The 24,364-nt window shown below is 48.8% G+C and overlaps 2 protein-coding genes across 4 annotated transcripts in view; one reads left to right on the plus strand and one right to left on the minus strand.

Moving 5' to 3' along the window:
* Positions 1-7,077, plus strand: part of MIER1 (MIER1 transcriptional regulator) — a 32,770-nt gene extending 25,693 nt beyond the window's left edge. For 2 of the 3 annotated variants that reach the window (XM_080349286.1, XM_080349285.1), the window contains exons 9-13: positions 69-150; positions 1,223-1,317; positions 1,443-1,570; positions 3,001-3,119; positions 3,940-7,077. In XM_080349286.1, the coding sequence (XP_080205412.1) occupies positions 69-150; positions 1,223-1,317; positions 1,443-1,570; positions 3,001-3,119; positions 3,940-4,265 (750 nt within the window). In that variant the 3' untranslated portion in view covers positions 4,266-7,077. The remainder of the gene's footprint in view (positions 1-68; positions 151-1,222; positions 1,318-1,442; positions 1,571-3,000; positions 3,120-3,939) is intronic. The other variant, XR_013922457.1, reaches the window with a different exon arrangement.
* A 358-nt stretch (positions 7,078-7,435) lies between these two features.
* On the minus strand, positions 7,436-17,886 carry SLC35D1 (solute carrier family 35 member D1; the record flags this gene model as incomplete). Its single annotated transcript, XM_080349287.1, has 12 exons — positions 7,436-9,807; positions 10,448-10,530; positions 11,011-11,089; positions 11,713-11,780; positions 14,502-14,594; positions 15,102-15,204; positions 15,491-15,559; positions 16,021-16,092; positions 16,556-16,623; positions 16,930-17,016; positions 17,096-17,129; positions 17,687-17,886. The coding sequence occupies 12 exons, from the start codon at positions 17,884-17,886 to the stop codon at positions 9,699-9,701; spliced, it is 1,065 nt and encodes a 354-aa protein (XP_080205413.1). The 3' UTR covers positions 7,436-9,698.
* Positions 17,887-24,364: the final 6,478 nt, after the last annotated feature.

Genomic DNA, 24,364 nt, shown 5'->3' on the forward strand with positions numbered 1-24,364 from the left:
GTATGCTTCTGTGGCACAACATAAATTGAGTGGTATCCAGCATATTAAATGTCTTCTTATCTTTCCAGGCATTGTATGAACTAGTGAAGTGCAATTTTGATACTGAAGAATCATTACGAAGGTTGAGATTTAATGTAAAAGCAGCCAGAGGTGAGCACACCCTCAAAGTTCAATTTATATTGTCGAGCTCTGATTGGATTTGTTCCACAGGTTTTGCTGTCAGCAGACTGAGCTGACCGTGTGTGAGCCATAGATATCAGTGCCTGTTTAAATGAATCTGTTCTTGTTCTGAAAGAATGGAATTAGCAGATGTAGGACCAAAAGGTTCACGCTCAAAGAGGGCACGTAAATTAACGTCCCATCAGTAGAGCTTGATACTTATATCTGTGACTTTAATAAGAAAAAAATTGAAATTACTTCTTAGCACCTTGGGCATTTTGTTCTTTGGCCTTAATAGAACTTTCCAGTCATCCAAGTTAATGGAACAACCATGAAATATAAAATGAAATAATTCACAGTTCTAAATAAAGGAGAACAAACATCAAAACTTTTTCCTTAACAAAGTATAACTAAGGCGACCCTGGTTTTAAAGATTCTTTCGGAGCTTTCAGCATTTCCTGCTTTGGTATTGATCTTTATACTCAAGGGAACAAGAAACGAAGAGAAGGCACAAGTTATTTTCCTTGCACATCGATCTGTTGCTTCTCCTTTCAAACCTGGGGCTTCTCCAGAGCTTACTGTGCAAATCACAAGACAGGAATGATCAAACTGAGAAGATTAGTTTGTCCTCCCACTATTTTAAACCTTATTTATTTGTGACCTTAAGAATCAATAAGGCCAAATTATATTAAGTTCTTAGAAGTGTGGCTGAAAGTTATTAGGGGTTTATTCTGGTTTCTGTGGGGCCAAGATTTCCCACCCACTAGTGAGAGGTTTTTATTCTACCTGACTGGAATGAGCAGCCTGTTGTTGCTGACTCTTGCCAGCAGTAAAGTTCTCATTCCTCATTCCTTCTCCACAGCCACATTTCCCACCTACTTTACTAGAAGGGTGAATTTTCATTTTTGTACCGGTAAGTGAAATTTCTAGAGGTGATTCTCATTTAGGCAACAGACAGTGCAAGAAACTGCAATACCACATATGTTTTCTGTCACTTAAGTTTTCTTTTGCTGGCCATAGGCTTTTTTTAAAGTGTTTTCTTTATTGCATTTCCTTGCTATAGAAGAATTATCTGTGTGGACAGAAGAAGAATGTAGGAACTTTGAACAAGGACTGAAAGTCTATGGCAAGGATTTCCATGTGATCCAGGCAAATAAGGTAAACAGTGAATTTAAATGTAGTTCTCACATATTTTTAAAGCAATGTAATTGTAAATAAATTATTATCCTCTTGCCAAAAATGTATTTAAATTCACCAAAATTTGCATGGCCCTTCTTTCCTAGGTACGGACACGGTCAGTTGGTGAGTGTGTAGCATTTTATTACATGTGGAAGAAATCGGAGCGTTACGACTTCTTTGCGCAGCAGACGCGATTTGGAAAGAAGAAATACAGTCTTCATCCTGGTGTAACGTAAGATGTGCATTATTTTTCTGTGATTTTACACGTTGGATCTAAAGCTTTATTTTATACTGCTCTAATCTGAAATGCAATGACAGCCTAGGGATTCCGTAGTCCCAGTTTGCAGCAGCAAAACAGCCAAGGTGTAAGAAAAGCTCACTAGTGCATATAACTTAATTTCCAAAATACATCTATTTGAAATAGGGCCAACAATTTGCATTGAACAGCTATTTAATTTAGTTTGTTTTCTGTTGAAATGTTTCACAAGTGCAACATTTCTGCAAATACATGGATATTTTTTTAAGGGCTTGTTTTACTCTAAGTACCTGGTTTATATCATACAAAGGCATTAGTTGTTTGTTTCAGATGGGATTTGTGGTACCTGCTATGGTATAGTTTTGAAATGTGTTGTTTAGCAAGAATTCTGGCTAACACGGGACCCTATACAAGGGCTTTTTTGGGTGGTTTTAGCTCCTTTTCCCCGTTCACGTCTCTGCAAGGCAAAGAGGGAAATGTCTGTGCATAACTCTTTGTTTTCCTCTCTCAAATCTGAGCGAGTGAGCCAACATATTCTTCTGCCCTTCATTCCAAAGCTGTGATTTTAGTATCCCATTCCTTCTGCTGACATTCTCCAACTCTTTTCACTATTATTTTTTCTTCTCGTTTGTTCCTGGCTTCTCTGTTCAGCCTTCTTTTTAATATTATGGTTTCTTTATACGTTTTAGAACCGTGTGTTGGACCACAAGGGAACTTGCAGTGTGACATTCAGATTGTCTTATCTATTCTTGAATGATTTTGCAGTTAGATGTGGGAATTTAGGGTGCAGTATCAGTTCTGGAATAATTATGTGTGAGGATCTGCTGTTTCTGGAGTTTATCCAGACTAATACCACACGTCCAAGGGTTTTACCAACCAGCTTTGGTTGTTTAAATCTTTCACAAGAGATTTACTGTTAGTGACCTAAATTGTAGGACTGTAATAGATTTCAGATATGGGATTGAAAACTCTGAAGTTTTTAATTTGCTTTTAACTTTACCCCTTTTGAGGTTGTATGTGTGCAGAAGTTATTTTACTTAATGGTATGTTACGGCTGCCGCAGGAAATTGTGCGAGCTTAGTATGAACCTGCCTGAGAGCATCACTTTGGAAACACAGTCCCCAACATCACAGCTTCTGCTTGTACATCATCTTATGGGACTTGGCAGAAGCACACGCTGAATTTATATAAAACTGGCCAACAAATTGGTCAACAAATATGTAGTTGCTGTGGCCAAATGTGGGCAGTTAGCACAGGAGATCTCAAAGTTGTTAACTTTGCAAGATAAATCTGTGCATTTCAAAAGCTGCAAACCGTGCATTGCTCACACTTGCAGTACATGAGGTGAATATTTTTGCGCAAATATGAGTAACACTGATCCTGAATGTGCCGTTTCTGTTGTCTAGAGATTACATGGACCGTCTGCTGGACGAGAGTGAGAGCGCAGCCTCCAGCAGAGCCCCGTCCCCCCCGCCCACCGCCTCCAACAGCAGCACCAGCCACTCGGAGCGCGAGGACCACAACGGTGAGTCCCTGCCCTGCTCCTCCGCACCACATGGCTGGCTCACCTCTGAAAACAAGCCTGGTTTAGCGTTAAATACTTTCCAAGGTGTTAGTGAAACGAAGAAATAAACTTAGCAGCAGAGTCAATTATGCTGTTAAGCGGCATTCTTTATTTTATCAGTGCTGGGGAGCTCGGGGGATCATCCTCGATCAGTGCTTCAAAGACTGGATGCTCTTGCGTTCCTTATATTCATAGTTACTACATATGCATTACAATTTTTGAAAATTTTGACATACAATATATCTATACTAAGAAATAATTGATGATGTTATAATTTAGTTTCTTACAAGACATCTATTAGTTATTAGTTAAATACACACTAAGCACTCTGCTTCTAAACCATGTATTACTCAATCTTCTCTCTCCCTCTTGTGCAGAAGGATCTAAAACTTGAGAAATATCTCCTGGTTTTGCAGGTGGCCAGAAAGCATCGATCATAGCAATTGGTTAATGATGGATACATCTTTTGTAACTTAATCACAATATACATTTATTTAGCAGCTTCTCTTCATTAGCAATTTTAAGTTAGAAGTGGTTTTTTTTGAAAAAGCTATGTTTGCATTTAGCCAGTGGTCACATAAAGATTAATTACATTTAAAAGCAAGATTCTAAGAGATTTATCTGCTCTTTCCTGTGCTAGTGTACATGTGTAATGCTGACTTGGTGAGGAGTCCCGTGCAGGATATTTAGAGCAGCGGCTTTTTTGAGCTGTCACAGATTGTCCTGTTCCTGCCTGTGCTTCTTTTCTCGTTCTTACTCTTTTTCTGTCTTTGTGCTGCAGGAGTGTCCGCGAATGGGCCGGGTGAGATACCGAATAAAGACGAAGTGAAAACGGAAGGATTGCACGTAAACGGACCCACCAGCGGCAAGAAAACACCTCACACGGATCTGGATACAAATGGGTATGAAACTGAAAACCTTTCTATTGACCCTAAACTCGCTCATTCAGCAGCAAGAAATGAAAATGATTTTGAAGAAAAAAACGAAAGACCTCTAAAAAGAAGAAGAATTAACAGCAATGGCAAAGAGAGTCCGGGTTCTTCAGAGTTCTTCCAAGAAACAAACTCACATGGGAAGCTCGAAGAACTAGAAACTTTGGATGACTGAATACCAGGAGCTGATTTTATTCCTTGGAGTAAATTGTGGGTGTCTGAAATTTTCAGGGTTGATGGGTTACCTTACAAAATCCAGTTCCGTAAAATGATCTGCTGAGATTTTTTTTTCGAATACCTTCTAGTTGACTCTTAAGATCTGATTATTTGTCGTTTTTCAGTGCTGAAAAGCAGTAGGAGAATATTCTCTTTCTCAGAGCTGGCAACTCCAAGGCTCTTAGAAATATTTGAGAAACAAATCAGTGAGTTTCTGCAAAAATACTCCCAGCCTAGTACCTTAAAGAAACTTCTGTGTGTAATGCACTATTTAAATATTGTACAAGTGAACAAACCCATCCTATTTGAAGCAAGGGGCTGGTTCAAATGTTGCAGGAGGTTAAAATGAAATACAAATGCCAAGAGACGCATCCAGACTTCCACTCATGCTGGCGAGAGGAAAGTGTCACCCAGCGCTAAGGAACCCTCATGAATCCTGAAAGTTATGAGCACAACTATTTTTATATATAGAAGTTTTAAAAGGTAAATAAATAAACCAGGTCAGGTTTGTATATGTAAAATTGTTGACATCAATGATGTCTTTCCATATTCTTTATCTGGGCTAAAGAAATACATTCTGTATTTTTCCAGATTTCTTTGTAGCCTTTGAAAGATTTTTACAGTACTTATGTCTTGATTGAACTGTCCTTTCTTAAAACAAAAGCTTGTATAATTTTCTTAACTTGTACAGTTGGTAAACTTTTATGAGAGAATTGATATCCGGAGTCTAACGATGTCAGCTTCATTTTATTTTGCTGAAGTCTTTTCTAGAAAAAAAGAAGAAAAAAAGAAAACCCCAAACCAATTGACTTAAAAAAAAAATGCTTTTTAGTCACCAACATGTTATTTTCTCAGAAAACAACATCAAGAATGGTTAGAAGTCATTTGATTTTTAAAAACTTTTTTTTTCTTTTGTTTCATGGCAAATAATGATGCTCAAAATTTGTTAAGCACGATGCTTGCATTGCACAAATTTTCTTGCTTTTATTACACCTTTTTCTCATTTTATTTTGAGCTCAGATAAATTTTACCTCAGCCAAACGCTGGAGTTTACTAAACCTTATTCACCATGATCAGGTGTTTGTTAGATTAGCCTTGGATTTATTTTTCTGGTCCATCCGTCACCATCTGCATTTCACTGCCTGAGCCTGAATTTGGGAAAACAGGCGGATCTGCGCCGGGTGGGGATTTCGGAACCATCACACGCACACTTGGTCCAGCACAGACACGTAAATACATCGACATATATAGATCCACACAGGCATTAGCGTGACAAGAGGTACAGATCCCTATTTGAAGTGAGAGAAACAACTATTCTTTCTCAATGTGTGAAGGGGGTGATGCTCACTGTCCCGCTGGCACCATTTGAAAGCTGTTGAAGTAGCATTTGCAACTATGAAACAAAGATTATTTTTTGTTTTTAATATCAGTATTTGGGGTTTTTTTTTAATTTATTTTTTTTTTAAAGCCACAGCTACCATATTAAAAATAGGAAAAATTGTTCATTTGTATAATTGATAATCTTATCTCCTCCTCCTGTGGCTTGCAGGTGTGCTGTTAATTTTTAATGTGTTATTTTTTACTTAAAGTATATGAGTCTTTACGATTCCAGTTTTAAATGTACGGTCCTATGGTTTGAAACTGGTGTATCAGCCTCAAAAACCCCAACCACTAAGGGGTTCGTTCATGTTGTTGTCTTCTCCAAATACATGTAACTTGGACTTAATTATGGTCATTAATGAGCCAAACCCTGCGGATCCGACGTTACTGGAGTGAATGAACCTGCTGGTCCCAGGAATGTGGTAAATCGTCCGTCCCACGCAGGAGGTGTCACCGGCCTCGAGTCACCATCCATCGCCTGCAGAGACCCAGCGCTGAGGTTCGTTAGCGTTAATCAATTAACTGATGGCTTTAGTAAGACATTGCTGTTAATTTTTCAGTCTGGTTTATTAACAAACCCATAGTCTCACAGCCTCAACTCAAAGATGCTCTTGAGACAGTTTCAGATGGGGCTTCAAAGAGTCTTCTCAACTTCACTCCTATTTTCTGTTTTATTTTTATGCTCTTTTTTTGTTTGCAAGTTGGAAATACTTCCAAAAACTTATAGGAAAGTTTATAAGTAAATTGTCTCAGGCTTCTGTGTGAAATACAGCACTGTGTATATTTTTCAGGAATGTTGCTTTGTTGTTTTGGTTTTTTTTTAATCTTACCTTCTTTTTTTTTGGTGATATGTAGAAGAGACCTGACATTCCATAATCAACAACTCTGTAATGCTCAGCTAGACTTTTAAGAATATTTAATTATAATTTACATTTTGTTTTATGCTGGTGTTTTATACAATACTTTGTTTGTGTTCTTCAACATGCTGCCACTAGAACTTGATAAGTCATTGCACTACTAAAGCTATTTAAAGATTCTAGAAAGAGAGTAACTTGGATTTCATTTCCAAAGCGTTTGGTGCGGTGGGACCTGGTTCCAAACCGCGCTGAAAAGATCAATCACGACTCGCATGTGACACTTGGCGTGTTTTTCAAGTGCTATCGTGACCGGTGTCCTGGAGAATCGAAACCTTTTTGGGGTTTTATAAAGGATTAAACAGGATATTTTTTAAAAAATCACCAAACCACCACCCACACACAAAATTTAAAATGAGTTTTATACCCTTTTCCACACATAGTAATTTTGCACTGTTAGTAATTCCCTTCTCTTTATCCCCGCTCCCTGTCTGCAACTCTGAAAAAGCTTATTAAAGTATTTTTTTTTTAAACATACTGTCTGCATCACCAATTCCTGAGGTTGTTTTTTAATCAAACCAGAGGATTTCTGCTCAGGGAGGACACGACTGCCCAATCCCACCATGACAGGGACTTGCCAATACAGAACCACAGAATGTCAGGGGTTGGAAGGGACCTGGAAAGCTCATCCAGACCAATCCCCCCATGGAGCAGGAACACCCAGATGAGGTCACACAGGAATGTGTCCAGGCGGGTTTGAATGTCTCCAGAGAAGGAGACTCCACAACCCCCCTGGGCAGCCTGTTCCAGGCTCTGTCACCCTCACTGAGAAGAAGTTTCTTCTCAAATTTAAGTGGAACCTCTTGTGTTCCAGTTTGGACCCATTACCCCTTGTCCTACCATTGGTTGTCACCGAGAAGAGCCTGGCTCCATCCTCATGACGCTCACCCTTTATATATTTAAAAACATTAACAAGGTCACCCCTCAGTCTCCTCTTCTCCAAGCTCAAGAGCCCCAGCTCCCTCATCCTTTCCTCACACGGGAGATGCTCCACTCCCTCCATCATCTTTGTTGTCCTGCGCTGGACTCTCTCCAGCAGTTCCCTGTCCTTCTGGAACTGAGGGGCCACAACTGAACACAATATTCCAGATTTGGTCTCACCAGGGCAGAGTAGAGGGGCAGGAGAACCGCTCTGACCTACTGACCACCCCGCTTCTAATACACAAAATACCTTTTTCTGATGAAAATTTGAACCATTTCTTTCACTCCCCTTCTCCCTGAGGCCACACAGAGTCAGTTCTGGGGAGACAAAAACAGCTGCGAGGAGGAGGGAAGGACATCGGTTTATTTGAAGCCGGTACAAAAATACATAGGCACATAAAAATCTTTCTTTTTCTTTTTTTGCTATCAATCATCACTGACATATAAAGCCTGCCATACATTCAAATAAAAAAGTTACCTTTTAAATCACTAAAATGGTCTTCTTTCTTTGTAAATAGATTCTATATAGAAAACTTTTTAGTTGATTAATAGCATAGAAAATACTGTTGTAGGAACTCTGGTGGCTTTCCCAATGTCTACAATACCATCCGGACCCCGGCACCCAACTGTGCCCGCTTAAAATAAGAAGCTTTACAAATATTTTACCCCTCGGACAATAAATCTAACCAGTAGATTCAAAAATAAAAATGCAACAGAATCAACATCCTGACTAGAAACGCCTCAGTGCAGCCAAGTTACAGGCAAATAACGTGGCAAAAAAGTGATTTGCAAACATTAAGTGAGACAACGCAGGGGCCGGAGGGGCTTTGGTCCAGTAAAAACCAGTGAGCGCACATGCTGGGACTGGTGGCCCCAGTACCGCCCGGCTACTGGGAACCAGTGCAGGACCAGTAACGCATGTGCGAGCACCTCTGGGGCTTAATTAATAGTTCTCATCTTTCCCTACAAAAAATAAGCAGCTGGTTGCAAATCCCCAGTTTTACTGAAACTGAGGAAGCAATAAAGAGAATTTAAAAAGGGGGAATTTTATCCCAGCTCTGGCCAGAACGAATCCCAGGGATGGGATTTTTGCAGCACTCACAGGATTCCTCATCGCCTATAAAAAACATCCATGTTAAGCATTCCCATCAACGCTGCTTCGCCAAACAGCAGTTAGTTACATTTTTTAGCAAATATTTTCCAGAAACAAACCAGCCTCTGGAAGCTCTTTGCCTGGTTACCAAAGGAAAGTATATTAAAAAACCTCATAAATAGAGTTTTACCAATTATTTATCTTTTTTAATCAAAGTTACAAACAATTTTTCTTAAACCAAAAGAAAATCCAAGGAGAGACCTAGAAAGAAGTGCTAAAAAACAATATTAAAAAAATCAGTTAACACTGGCTGACATAATAAAAATCCCATTTGTTTTTCTAACGGGTCACAGACCGAAGCTGAGTGGGGACATCAAACGGGCTGCGGGACGGGGCTGGGCAGGGGACACGCTGGATACAAAGCGTCCCTGATTTAGACCAGGGGGCTGCCAAGCTCACAAGTGGTGGGGGAAACCTGCCCAGTGGGGATGTCCGTGAGTAACAGGGACCTCGGGCAGAGGAGGATGTTTGCGGGGCTCTTGGAGGGCAAACCCAGCACGAAAAGTGGGTTAATACAACAAAACCAAACCAAAAAAGGCAACAGATGTGCTTCAGAGAGCTCTGAGCATCCAGCATGGTGGCAACACCAGTGCTGACCCCGCTGCAACAGGGACAGGGGGTCCCTGCGCCCTGGGGATGGGTCCCTGCCCCGGGGGCAGATCCATGCCCAGCGTTTGTCCCCACATCCATCCAGGTGGTGAACCCCGAGGAGACGCAGCCCAGGACACTGGTGGCCTGGCCCAGGGGCTCACGCTGTCCCGCACCGCTCCAACATGCACGTCACTTGTGCCAGTCTCCGCTGCCAGATCGCAGCGTGATTAGAAACCCATTAATTCCTCACGATCAGACTTAATTAGACATACTCCTTGCTACACAGCCAGCTATCTTCCCGATGATTCGTAAAGGCAGCAATCTAGATTGTGCAAATTAAGAGCGTCGCCGTCACTCCGTGGCAGGCGCCCCGATTCCTTCCCGCATTCCAGCCGTGATTTGGCGTTTCCAAAAAATAAAACCACTTCCCTGGTCACACCGAGCTCTTTCCTTTAATATCCATTTTGAGGCCGGCTTCGGACTGCTTGCTCATCTGCTCCTCCGTGAAGGTGATGTAGGAATACACCAGGCTTCCAGCAATACTGCGGAACAGGGACGGGAGGGACACGTCACCCCCGCACAACACCAACCTGCCACCGGTGACCCCAGGGACACGCCGCCCTTCACACCAGCATCATATAAAAAACCACCAGTTCATATAACCAATAAACTGCCCCCGAGCCACACAAACCCCAGTTGCCAAAGAAAAAAGTCAAAAACATGGGTAGGTCAATGGGTGAGGATCTGCTCCAAGCATCAATTTGCAAGAAAAGATCTGTTTTCCTCCTCAGATCGGGTATTTTGTTTAATTTCTACCCAAACACTTGCTAGCCTGAGTCCTGAGCCCATCACTGCTCCAGCACCAAAGGAACGGAATGGTGGGGGGGAACTGGGAAACTTCCCACCATACAGAAACACCCCAGAGCAGAAAAGAGACTTTTCCCAAAGCTGTGCTAAATTACCAGCTGAAGCAAACCCCAATATATTTATTTTGCTACCTTAATTAAACAACTCAGATACACAACTCTGAGAACAACTTAAATTCACTGCTAAAATCTGAGTGTTCATCTCCTGGCTCGAAAACAACCTGCAGGGACCGAGCGGTGCTGACAGGAGCCAGTCAAACCAGCTCAGTTCCGTGGCCATTTTCACTTGCAAATCGTGAGTAATAACGGTTCTCACCTGATATTCAGACCAATGAAGTTCGTCCATGTAAAAATATAGTCTCCTCCAAAAAACATCCCAATATAGGTTATTAAAATATTCTGCAATGGAAAAAGAACTTAAGTTTCTATACAGCCCAAGCCAAGCATATGTTCTGTGCATTAAAGCACCGTGGATGCAGACAGCGTGAAATAGGAAAGTGCTGATAATAGTGCATTTAAAATGGGCCATTTCAGAGCTGCTGAGAAATGCTCCTGAGCAGAGGCTGCAATACTCGCCCTAATCTCGAGACTAGCACTAAGCCCAGAATAACTGGGCCGAGGTGACCCAGGGGATGGCGGCTGGTTCTGGGTGTTTCCTGCGTCACTAGCCCCAGGGAAGCTGAATGCACTGAGCGCAGCCAGCGCTACGCACGGCTGCTCGCTCTGTAAACACACACACAGCATCTCTCTGCTCCAGACAGCAGCAAACAAAATAATTAATAAAAATAACAACCCCTTTGCAGCTGTAAAGAACACAGCAGAAGCCCCAGAGCCTCCGTCCTGCCCCCCGCGCTGCTGCCGAGCAGACAAATCTCTTACCTTAATGCAACCAACTATTGTAGTTGTAAGAGCAGAATTATACTGAGTGCAAAGAACCGTGGAGTACATCAAAATAAACCTGCGGGAGGAACAGGCGGCTTGTAAGGAAGATGGGGACAGACTTTTGAGCAGGTCCTGTTGTGACAGGACAAGGGGTGATGGTTCCAAACTAAAAGAGGGGAGATTTAGACTGGATATAAGAAATTGTTGTCCCTGAGGGTGGTGAGAGCCTGTCCCAGGTTGACCAGAGAGGTGGTGGATGAACCATCCCTGGAGACATCCCAGGCCAGGCTGGACGGGGCTCTGAGCAACCTGAGCTGGTGAAGATGTCCCTGCTCATGGCAGGGGTGGCACTGGGGGGGCTGGGAAGGTCCCGTCAACCCAAACCATTCTGTGATCCTAAGAGTCAACATGAGGTGCCAGGACACGCTTTGGGCATCGTTGCTCATCTCTGCATCTCTCCCGCCCTTTTTCCAGAGCTGTACTTGTATCACTGCTTTTTTTTGGCTAAACCTGCACTGAAGCAGGGTAGGAAATAATGTGCAATGTGCACCTGCCACAGCTCTCAGAAATGGTGTCTCTATCAGGGCCAAAGATTTATATGCATATATATGTATTTTTTTTTAAGCCAGAAGAGCTCAGACCACCAGACCACGTTCCTGCAGGACCCCCCAGCAGCACCCACATGGTGTAAACACTCACCCCATGACACATGTGAGCATGAACTGTGCGATGAACAGCGTGTCCGCCCAGCCCGGGTACTCCATCGCCTGCAAGAAACACCCTACGTCAGGGAATAAACCACCTCAGCTGCCTCAATTACTGAATATCCTGCTTCTTGTAGAACTTGGTTAGAAACTCCCTGGGTAAAATTCTAACAGAATAATGTTTTGGATATTACCCAAAACTTACTTTTCTCCAGCTGCAGGTGCAAACCAGCAACTGAAGGTCAGAGCTTTAATTGCTAAAAATGAAGAGATCCAATGGAGAATGGGGGAATCCCAGACTTTAATTTTGTAGTCAGCCCAGAGTGATGCGCAGGGGGTTGGGACTTGATTGTGGAGGTAGAGTTGCCCAATTTTTTCCCTGCTGGTGGTCCCTCTTCAAGAGGCAGCGGCCTGAGCTGCTCGACACCGCACCTTGTGAATAAACTATTTATTTTAGAGGAATTTCTGGAATCCATGCCTGAGTCTCTGCTATGGGAAACACGGGGAAAAGGAACTTGCCCAACACCGACACTTAGAGGAGAAAATACAATCATTCACAGCAAGGTGAGAAACAAACCCCTGACAGTGGCTTTCACAGCACATCGGGAAAAGCCAAAATAAAACCAAACACAGCCCAGTGTGAAATCCCGGGGCTGCCCACGGCAGCATCACCTCCCACCCCGCCTGGAAATAGCACCAAATAACAGCTGTACAAGCAGGAGGAACCAGGAAACGGCATTTCCAGCCCCAAAATCACCCTCTCGAGAGCAGCTGCTGTCACCCACCTTTTGTGCATCCTGGTAGAAAATTCACATATATATTTAGCAAATTCTGGGTGGAAGCTCAGAAAAGCCCCTGACAGGCACCACGATTAGCCAAGCCAACTGCAACACTAAGACAGAGCATCCCAAGGGAATTTAACATAACAAAATGGCTAAAGAAAGTCTGAACTTCACGGTAGGGCTTTTTTTAATTGTTTGGTTTTTATTTTTTTTGGGGGGGGCATTGGTACCTTTTTGTTTTTTAATTGTTTGGTTTGGGTTTGATTTTTTAGTTTTATTTATTAAAATTACTTACTATTTTATTTATTTGAAGTTACGCTCCATGCAGCCAAGCCCCAGGTTTGCTCTGGGGACACCCCCGAGGCCAAAGCTCCAGCAGCAGGAGCTGGTTTGTGGGGGGACACAGGGAGGTGGACCAGGGGCTGGTGTTGCCGGCCAGGCCGGGGACACAGGTCAGGGTGGGGACAGGAGGAACCTCCTGCAGCAAAACAAGGAGAATCGGAAAGTCCTGGCGACGAACAACCCCTGGGGACGAACAACCCCTGGGGACAGACATTTTAGCAGGGACTGTTGCAAGAGGACAAGGGGTGATGGCTTTAATCTAGAGGAGGGAGATTTATACTGGATTTAAGAAGAAATTGTCACCCCTGAGGGTGGTGAGAGCCTGTCCCAGGTTGCCCAGAGAGGTGGTGGATGAACCATCCCTGGAGACATCCCAGGCCAGGCTGGACGGGGCTCTGAGCAACCTGAGCTGGTGAAGATGTCCCTGCTCATCCACAAGGCATCGTTACCTTTGACGCTTAATGAACTACACGCTTTACCACCGCCACGTGCATGAGCGCGGTGGGAGGTTTCCCTGTGCACCCCCGTCCTCGTGCGGGACACGTTCGGCTGCACGTCCTGCACAAGAGGGTTTTTCTCCAGGCTGCACACGTGGAGGTTCCTGGCAGAGCCCCCATAGAGCCCCCACAGAGCCCGTCTTTGTCCATCCGCGCCTGCCAGGAGCGCCGACAGGGAAAAAGAAGTTTATTCAAGGGAAAAAAAAAAGGCAGTTTCTCTCCAGGCTGAACAGAGGCTGCACAGTGCAGCACAGAGCAACATTTTGCTCCCCGTGTGCCAGCTCCTGCTTATAAATAAGCACTTTATCCTTCATATATCCCACCGAGCCACCCTTTATGAAGGGCAGGGTCTGAGCTTCCCTCACCCTCTGCAACCACCTCTCCTCGCTAATCACAGCTCATTAGCTTAGCTTGTCAGCAGGGCATTAAGCTCCTAATGAGCAAAAAGCCAGCGGGCTGTCCCTGGCAGGGCTGGGGGGGACAGGGGTGTCACCCACCGGGGTCTGGGGGGCATCACGTCCAGCATTTGCCTTCCCTGCCCATGGACAGGGATGCCTGTCCGTGCAGGCATGAAAAGTGAGCTCAGAAGACCCAATTAAATATGGAACTGCACATAAGTGAGTGTAATAATAATAAAATAACAATAATAAAACAATAGAAATTTCAAGTATACAGAACCACCAGTAAATCAGATCGTGCCCTGATGGGGCAGCGCAAGCAAACTGACCTCCAGACCTGTTTACTTTAAAAATACTCAGCTTCTTTGTTTTAAGTAATATTTGGTTTCAATTACTGCTCTCGGGCTTCCCCATTGCTTAAGCATTACAGAAACGCTTGAATGGAGCAACTCTGAGGATGTCAAGTCCAACGTAAGACTTACAGTCACTTTCTTGCTTACGTGGCTTCCCTGTGTACCCCAAAACCTGCCCTCGCCCCACACTGTGCCCCAACCTCCTCCCTCAGATCTGAGTGGTTTGTATTTGCAAACTGGGGATAACTGAACTACTTTGCAGCTTCACATTTTGAGTATTTCCTATTTTACATAAGATGGCCAAACTACAGAAAAATGCATCTTAACAAACAGTAAATTGTTTCCCTAAGCAACCCGTTTTGCCCAATCATTGTACCAATAAAGATTTGGCTTTTGGGGGCAGGAATCCCACCTTCTGCGCATCTCCGGTGAAGTAGGCAATGGTCAGGGTGGGCAGGATCATAAACAGCGCATTGTAATAGAGCAGACCGTATTTTCCCAGCTCCTAGAAATAAGGAACATCTGTGCGTACTCAAGTTGGTTCCAAACAGGAACATAAAACCTTATTCATTTTGCTACTGAAGGCTGGGTCTTGTCAGCTAAACCCATGTGGGATTCTGAGATGGAAGAGCTGGACAGGTTTTTTAATATATATATAAATACATATTTATAATTGTATATATATTCTAAATATATAGTAATACATTTGTGTGTATATCTACCTATATACATAAACCAGACTCAAGTAATGAGCTGGCAACGAGCTTTATGGCCACCATCAATCAAAATGCCATTTATTTGCTGTTGCATTTATTTGTTGCAACCGGCACAGGGACACGGCTCCAGCCGCTGCTGTTTGGCAACGCTGGCACTGAGAACAGCACAGGCGTGTTGCCAAACCCTCCGGACAGAGGATTTTGGGAGAGGGACAGGGTAGCACCGAGCAAACCCCCCCAGGTCCAAGCTACCCCCAAACCAAGCGCAACGCTGCAAAGCCAAAGCTCAGCCTTACCTTGGAATCCAGCTTCTGTTTCACATAGGCACCGTTTGCAGCTGTTAAGGCATCGTTAATAAGGATAAAAATATATCCTTCCAGGTCGAATGCCAAGTCAGCACTGGGAAAGGGGAAAAAAAAAGCATTTAAAGTTTTAAGCTGCGCAGAGTGTAGCACTTGCAAGATTCCTTCCACCTGCTGTTTAGCCAGCAAGTTGTCAGAAAAAGTTAATCATGGGTCAGTAAAACATTCTTTCCTACTAGAGAGCATGTCTGAGGGTATAAAAGGCGGTGTTTGCTTTGTCTCTTCTCAGGACACAGCACGGTACTTTACTGGCCTCAGCTGCACTGGCTGGTCCCGCGGGGACGCTGCGGTGACAGGAGAGGGGATGGGGACCCGGAGCTCACCTGGCAGCTACGAACGCCCCAATGATCATGGCAAATACTGTCATCTGAACACTCCAGGAAAACTTCTTCCTGAAAAAGAGAGGCAAGAGGACACTGCTGTCACCCACCCGTCAGTCTCCACCGGGCGCTGTGGGGAACAGCAGGGAGAACATTTTCTTCCAGCACACGCGGAATGGGGGAAAAAGGCCCGAGAAACCAACCCATGCAAAAGAGGCAAGTGAAAGCATGACAGTTTTAGATAATTATCTCTGTAATTTTAAAAAAACCAACAAACAACTTGGCACTGATGGGGTGCAAGTTTATGCAGAGCTACAACTCTGCCTGTTGCAGAGAAGGGTCCCGCCTGGCACCAGGGGTTACCAGCCCAGCACCAAAATCCAGCTCAGAGCCAAAACCCCTGACCACCCGGATCTCCAGCACACACAGACTCACTGACACACTGCACGGCACCCCGGCACCGCCAGACTTTCCTAATTCTAACCGGCACCCGCCACCGAGAGCCCGGCAGAGGAGGGGCTGGGGAGACTCACTTGAGTAAGAATCCTTCGGCAAACATTGTAAACAGGATGGAAAACCTCCGCAGGACAGTGAACATCGGCAGGCTGTGAGAGGAAGGGGCAGCGGGGTGAACAGGCTTCTCCCCCAGCCCCGCTGCCAAAACGCGGCTCTGTGGCCGCCCACGGAGCATCATTGCCCACGGAGCACCACCCCGAGACCAGGGCTCCAGAGAACGGAGCCCCCGGCCCGGCTTCCCTATGGAAACTCCATCACTCTCACACCCCAACAACTACCACTTACAGCAGCGCCCGTCAGGGTGGGGGACCCCAGGGACAGCCCCAGCCCTCACCCATGCTGGGTGACAGCCAGACCTGCGTCCCTCCCTCCCCATCGTTTGCAAATGTGCACGTGGCTCATTTTAGCGTGGGCAGAGAAGGAAACGCGTCGCCCCGAGCGGCTGCTGCTCCGCTCACCACAGCCCTGCGGAGCCCAGCAGCAGCTCCCCACCAACAACAGACCCCCCAGGGACCCCGCTGTCCACCCCCCATAGAGAAACGCCATCCTCACTTCAGTTTCTTTGTGCTGAACAGTCCTGTGATCTGGTTCCCGAAGTACAGAAGAGGTAGAGGAAATGTCTAGGAAGTTAGAGGAGGGATAACACACAGTGTGAGCGGCCAGTGCAAACCAGGGAGCCCCCCCAGCAGCACCCCCATTTTATAAATATACACAAACATTATTTCCACCCCACGATGGAAGTGTTCACACATGCACGGAGCGGGTCCTTGGCCGCAGGCTCCCGCGGCAGTCAGTATGAGCATCTGCTGCCAAAAAGTCCCCTGTGGTACCCACTGTGGGCGAGGGGCTGGGGCAGAGCCCACCCCCAGCCTGGGGAGGGGGCTCAGTGCCTGGGGAGGGAGCTCGGTGCCCAGGGAGGGTCTTACCCGCCGGGGAACGTGCCTGTCGAAGTCGGGGAACTTGACCACCCGCAGCGCCTTGCCCGCCCAGAGCACCGCAACAGTTGCCAGCATCTGCAAGAGAGCAGGGGGGTCAGCCCCACTGCCCCCCAATCCATGGGGCGTCATGTGGGATAGGGGAAACCCCACTCACCTGGCCCAGCCCCACGCACAGCGAGGAGGGGAACCTGCGGGCAGAGAGCAGACATCAGCAGGGACACCCACACTGGGGGGCCAGCAGCCACACACCCCACATTGTGTGCATAGGGAGGGGGGCAGCAGTGGCCCCCCAGCACCCAAAGCTGCAGAGCCCATAACCACGGGGGGCACTGCCCAGCCGTACGGGGCGTCCCTATGGGGGCGGAGGCACCCACAAGGGACTCGGCTCCCATTCATGGGGGGATGCCTAGCACCAGGGGATCCCAAAAGTTGGGGGGAGACACACACACAGGGTGACAAAATGGATGGGGCGAGCAGGGAGGGCAGCTGCTGGTGGGGGGGGCATGCACAGGTGGGGGAGCACATGCACAGACTGGGGGGGACATGCACAGATCGGAGAGCATGCACAGACCGGGGGGCTTGCAGGGGGTTGGGGGGTGCATGCACAGTCCGGAGGGGACACGCACGGGGTGGGGGGCACGCAGAGGGGTCCCCGCTGGCACACTGCACCCCAGGGCAGGGTGCACGCTGCGGGGCGGCGATGCGGAGAACCCCCCCGGGCAGCGGGGTGACGCCCAGGCCGTACCCGTAGGTGGTGAGCACGCTCTTGTTGACGACGACGATGAGGAAGGAGCTGAGCCCGTAGAAGGCCGCCGCCAGCAGCCTGAGGCACAGCGACAGCCCCGGCGCCGCCATGCCCCGCTCCGCATCGCCGGGCGCGGGGGCTCCCGCGGGGGCTCCCCCCTCGGCCCCGGCCAACGGGCGTCTGCGCGCTGCGGCCGACATGGCTGCGGGGGCGGGAACAAGGGCGGGGCGGAGCCAAGGGGAGGGGCGGGGCCAACGGGCGGGGCGGGGCCAACGGGGAGGGGCGGGGCTGGAGCGGAACACGGGGGTCTGGTTTAGGGGGGCGAGGCACGGGGGCAAAACGCAGAGATCTGAACAGGGGGTATTGCACAGGGGTCTGGTGGGGGGGTACGGTATGGGGTGCTGCACATGGGTCTGGAGTGGGGTGGCAAGGCACGGAGGCAAAACACAGGGATTTGGGGGGAGTGTTGCACAGGGGTCTGTTGAGGGGCACAGCACGGGTTGCAGCACACAGGGGTCTGGAGTGGGGGTGTCTGCGGGGGGAAAGACCCGGGGTGCAGCACACTGGGGTCTGGAGTCGGGGGGGTGTCGCACAGGGGTCTGTTGGGGGCCACGGCGTGAGGGGCACCACCTGGGTCTGGAGTGGGGCAGTCAGTGGGGACAAGGCACGGGGTGCAGCACGCCGGTCTGGAGGTGGGGGGGCAAGGCAGAGGGTCTAGGGGGGGGCATCGCACAGGGGTCGGGGGGGAGTAAGGCACGGGGGGAAAACACAGAGGTCTGAAGCAGGGGGCATCACACAAGGGTCCAGAGTGGGGGCGCATGGCCTAGTGTGCAGCACAGGGGTTTGGAATGGGGGTGTCAGCATAGAGGGGTTGAGGGGGGCAAGGCACGGGAACAGCACACAGGGGTCTGGAGTGGGGCAGCTAGGCAGGGGGGTCTATTGAGGGGGAAAGGCACAGTGCCAAAAGGCAGAGATCTGGACTGGGGGTATTGCACAGGGGTCTGGTGGCGAGGCACGGTATGGGGTGCAGCACATGCTTCTGGAATTGATGGGGCAACGCACGGGAAGCAAAAAGCAGGGGTCTGAAGTGTTGGGGGCAACACACAGGGATCTGGGGTGGGCACAGCAATGCGTGGGGGTCTGGCATGGGCTTGCATTGCAGGGGGAGATCACACAGGGGTCTGGCATGGGCACACTGGGCACAGGGGGTTCCCTGCCCCCCCTGCAGCAGCAGCACGGGGTGCAGGGCGGTGCAGACCCGTGCGGTCACTGCTGTCACTGCTGTCCCCAGCACGGCTGGGTGCCAGGACCCAGCACCCTGCAGGAGTTGCCCTTGGGTGACCCTGAGTGCAGGGTTTTGGCACCAGGCCTTTCCCTTTCAGAGATTAAATCTTCCCCTCCGGGCTGTGTTCTGCCAAGTGGAAAAACCCCTAAAATAATGCAGCTTGGAGAAAAAAACACCACCCTACAGGTTATGCCAGAAAAAAAAAGCCATTTTAATATTTAGGATTTTGCCGAAAGACAAGAACGAACACACACCTGGAGCAGTCACGGCTCTGGTATCTGCTCCCCCTGGCAGCACCAGCTGCCGCAGCCCCGCGGGCAGGACCTGCCGCCCCAGCACACTCACCCTCGCCAGCCCTCCCTGCAGAGAAGCAAACTTTTTTACTCAAAACTTGCTTTTTGCTGGCCGGTCTGTGTCCCTGCTGCTGCAGGGGCCATTCCCCCGCAGTGCTCCCACCCAGCTGCAGGAAGGACAGACCAATTTTAAAGCGCAGAAACAGCTTTCCCGTATCTAACCTGTCCTTTTAGCCTGACCAAAAAACACACTGAAAGAAGCTTTCTCATGGGCATCACCTTCCTCATTTCTGCCCTAAGTCCTGTCCATCCTTATCAAGCTGCAGCGCGGGCTTGGACCTGGGAATATTTACTTCTCTGACAGCCGAGAGGAGCCTCATCCTGCCCGGACGCCGGCGGCACCAGGATTGACGCAAATGACCCCGATTTCCAGTGCTGCGGTGCCATCCCCCGCGGCCATGTGTTCTGCGGCACACGGGGAACCCTGTGAACCCCACAGGGGGTGTGGGGAATCATAGAGTCATTTTGGTCGGAAGAGACCCTTAAGATCATCAGGTCCAACCATAGCCTAAATCTGGTGCTAACACGTGTCCCTAAGAGCCTCATAGAAGCCCCCATGGGTGCAGCTACCCGTCACCCCACCAGTGGCCGTGGCACAATTGTCACTGAGGTGGTTTTAAGGTCAAACACCAACCCTGTGGCGATGCGGGCATAGCAAGAAGGGGACGTGCCCAGTGCCTGCCACAGGACCAAGTGCCTGGGATGGCCATGTCCCCTGTGTCCCCTGTGTCCCCCGTGCTGAGCACAGCTCTGGGTACGACACAAGCGCTTCACTTTTGGCAGCCAAAGCCCATCCTGGCCCGACCTTTCCTTCCTGCTAAACTCGGCCTCTGACTCACCGCAGTAATTTGAGCGTGCCCGGCCAGCAGCGTGCCCACCAAAGATAACAAATGTCAAATTAATCTGGTTTAATCTTAATCTCATTCATCAACCAGCTCACCCCGAAGTGTCTCCACAGTGCCAAACTGGCAATTACTCTGGCGGGGATGCACATCCCAGAGCCTGGTGCCCCCAGAATGTGGGCAGGGGGGGTCAGCGGGGGGCGGAGAGGGCAGCAGGACCCGGCAGCACCCGGTGGCAATGGTGGGTGGGGGGACGGGCAGGGCTGGTTTTTGGCAGCTGGTGAGGAAGTCTCTGCGAGATGCAATCACCTGCGCGGGGGCGGCCGTGCCGCTCAGGAAAGTCACACCAGAGCACGTTCCCCAGGCTCCCCCACGTGTTTTCTGGGCTCCGTGAATTCAGGGCTAGCGGGTGCCCCCGAAAACATGGGTGCTGCTGGGGGAAAAGTGGTGAAAGCGCTCAGTGTGACTGAGGCAGGTTGGGGGTGCGCTGGCAGGGATGAGGGTAAACAACTCCAGCCCTGGGCTGGGCACAGTGAATATGCCACAGGGACAATTGGCCAGGCAAGTGTTTGGATGGAAAAAGGCTGGTGAGCACCCTAGGTCCCAAGGGAAACAGGGATCGTACTGGGGCTCACTGGGAGAAGCCTACCATGCCGTGGCATGCTGTGCTGTGCCATCACCATGTCATGTCAGTCTCTAGAAGGACAATCTCTGCAGCAGCAAACCCACCTGTGGACAAAGTGGTGATGGTTTTAAACTAAAGGAGGGAGATTCAGGCTGGACATGAGGGAGAAATTGTTGCCCCTGAGGGTGGTGAGAGCCTGGCCCAGGTTGGCCAGAGAGGTGGTGGATGAACCATCCCTGGAGACATCCCAGGCCAGGCTGGACGGGGCTCTGCGCAACCTGAGCTGGTGAAGATGTCCCTGCTCATGGCAGGGGTGGCACTGGGGGAGCTGGGAAGGTCTCTTCAACACAAACCATTCCACGATTCTATGTTTTACTCTGCTCTCCTCAGCCAGAGAGCGAGGAGCCCCAGTTTGCTGTGACTGCTCGGGAAGAGATAAGAAGACATGAGTTAAACCAGCACCAGAAAGGTCTGATGGGCTGAGAAATATGGGAACCAGCAGCTCAGGGGGTGGCGACACCCATCTTGGGAAGCTGCCAAGGCTGGATGGGTGCAGGGGAGCAAGCCAGGGTGCAGCACAGCTGGAGCACGCTGCACCACAGCCAGATGTGCTGTGCTGGCTGCAGATGTGCTATGCCAGCTCCAGATGTGTGCCATACCTTGTTGCATTAGCTCCAGATGTGTTGCCTCAATCCAGATGTGCTCACTCTTGGCGCTGTCCCGGCTCCAGATGCACACACCCACAGTGCCACCCCAGATCCAGATGCTTGGCCTGGATCCAGATCTACATGCTTGAAACCCCCTGAAAACATGTTTTTTGCTAGATCAATATCAATACTTTCATTACATAATTCATTAAATACACCCATAATGCACAAAAACTAAAATCCCCACTAAAGCCCTCCCCATCTTGGTGTGTGTATAACTATACATACAGATGCATTATATATGTTACTATAACTATACATTAGAGTTTCAGCATACAGCGAGATTTCACTCCCACAAGGTTGATGCTCCCGCTTTCACCCACCCTTCACTTTCACAAAAAAAACCCAACCATGGATCAGCCAAAACCCACCTCAGCCAGGACTTGCTGCAGAGGAAGGATCTGCCTTGCCCTGAGGGGGCTGGAAATTATGTTCCCCCATGGGGTTATTTTGGGAGGGCCAAGGCAGGCAAGCAGTGCGGTATTTCCTGTGGTTGCAGTGTCTAATGAGGTTAACACTGTTTTTGAGGTTTAACTCTTCAATCGACATGAAAAAGGGAGCCCTGGGCTCTGCAGCAGGGGGGTGCAGCGATGGGACGGGGAGCACTGGGGCAGCCCAAATCCCCTGTGCCCTCCAGCCCTGGGGACTCGCAGCCCAGAGCGAGTTGGGGACTGAGGGGTGACACTTGGTCCCCATGAAAACCACCTCAGTCCTTGAGGGCTTTTTCATTGGGGTTAGGACACAAACGTTGTTTTTTTGCTGGGGGAGCTCAGCCCAGCCCCCCAGGACTCTCTGCTGTTGCTTCCCATGCAGCAATGTGACCACAAAAATCTATTCAGGCTGGATTTACATCCACCAGGGTGCCTCCAAATCCTGCCACAACTTGCAGACTGAAGAAGACAAGCCCCCCCGAGGCTGCTCCGTTAAGGGATGCTGGGTTTTCCCATGGACTGACTCAGACTGGAAACTCAGTTGTTCTCACTGCAGAGATCTAGGTCAGGTTTGCTGACAGTCGCTGATGCTTCTCGCTGCGTTCAGCAGCCCCGGCTGTAGCAGCGGACAGAGGGGGCCCAGCACCGCATGTCCTGACGACTGGCAAGGTAAGGACCCCCTCAAAGCTCTGCCCAGATCCCACCCGCATTTAAAGCAAAAAACAAATGACCCAGCTCATGTTTCTCAGCTGCTGCTTACATGCCCGAGCCGCTCCTGGCACATGTTCGCACGGTTCGGGCTTGCACAGCCGGGAAGGCTTTTTCCTTCTTTATTTGCTTCGCGTTTCTTTAGCGCTAATGTACAAGGAGAATTTTCACCAGAGATGAGGTCAAAGACCAGGATCTCTTGACAAGGAGGATAGTCTCGTTCTTCCTGGCTTTGGAGTTTGCAAATGCCTGTAAATTGAAATAAAAGTGCAAATGCCTTTCCTCACTGCAATCTCCTCTTACAGCTGTCAGACAGGCAGATTTATTATATTTTCAGCTCTTTTCATAGTCCACGAGTGTTTTTTCTTTATTTTTTTCTAATTTGCAGAAGGTTTGCAAGCAAGTGGGAGGCCTTCAAGTTCTCTTAGTGGGTCAGGTAATAGAAAGGCACTTGATATTTGACTCATTACGAAAACTTGAACAGCCCTTAAACCAAACCAGGTCAGCTCTCACGGCAGGAGAAACACAAAAGCATTAGCCTGGGAGCCTGGTTTGGGCTGAAAACCATCATTTTGAAGCTTTTATAGTGGATTCTGGTTCAAGGGAAAACTTCACATTTCTAACATCAGATTTTGTGCAGGGTTATTTTAATTGTTGCTGGCTCAAAAAGAAAGATGTGGAAGTGCAGGGCTTTGCTTGTTTTTCCACCTGGTGCCCGTGAGCAGGGTGTAATGCAGCCCAGACACCCCAAAGATGGGAACGGGGTGACAGGGGCTTGGGGGAGGCTGGCATCACCCCAAAATTTGGGGGAGCTCGGGTGGGCTGTGCTTCCAGGGGGATGCTTTTGATGGAAAAGAGCAATTTTCCGCCAGGAACTGCATTTCTTTGCACACTGATGGTCTGTGCCCTGGCTGCTGCAAAGCGGTCCCAGCCGTGTACCTTGTACCCCACACCCCAAGCCCGGTACCCTGAACCCCACAGGGCTCATGACACTGAGCTTCCCCTCTGGTGGGGGGGTTTGCCTGGGGGCATGGAGCCAAAGAGGCTGGGGAATAAGGCAAACTGAGCAGGGGAAAATTCAGGCAGGACTGTAGGATGCAGACACAGCTCCTTGGAGAGGGGCCAAAGCCCTTGCCTGGGATTTGGGGACTGTCTCAGGGGGCGACGCTGCCTGGAAGAGCCGTTGCTTGCGTCGGGCAGGACCTGTCAAAGGAAGGGGTTGGGAAAGATTTTATGGAAACAGGGGAATTTTCTGTCCCATGAAACTGTGTCTGGTTGGGTCTGAGTATCTCCAAGGACGGCCTAGGAGATGCGCAGAATCACAGAATGTTAGGGATTGGAAGGAATCTCAAAAGATCATCTAGTCCAATCCCCCTGCTGGAGCAGGAACACCTAAACGAGGTTAATGAGGCACACCGGGGTTGGACACTGGGCTCTGTCTATGGTGTGTCTGTCACTCAAAATGCTTGTCCCTCTGTGCTCCTGCTGCAGCACGACCTGATCTGACCCAAATGCCCAATAGAAGCCTCACCCTGCATCCCCACTGTCACGCTGGGGTGGTCCCTGAGCATCCCCACTGCCACCTTGGGGTGGTCCCTGAGCACCCCCATTGTCACTTGCCCTGAGCACCCTATGGCAAGGACAGACAAAGCCTGTCGGGCAGCAGTGATGCCAGTGGGACATCTCACCCATTTTCTCCCCGCAGACGATGCCCTGCGTGGGCAGCG

Source organism: Nesoenas mayeri (genome assembly GCF_963082525.1).
Source record: "Nesoenas mayeri genome assembly, chromosome: 8".
NCBI lineage: Eukaryota > Metazoa > Chordata > Aves > Columbiformes > Columbidae > Nesoenas > Nesoenas mayeri.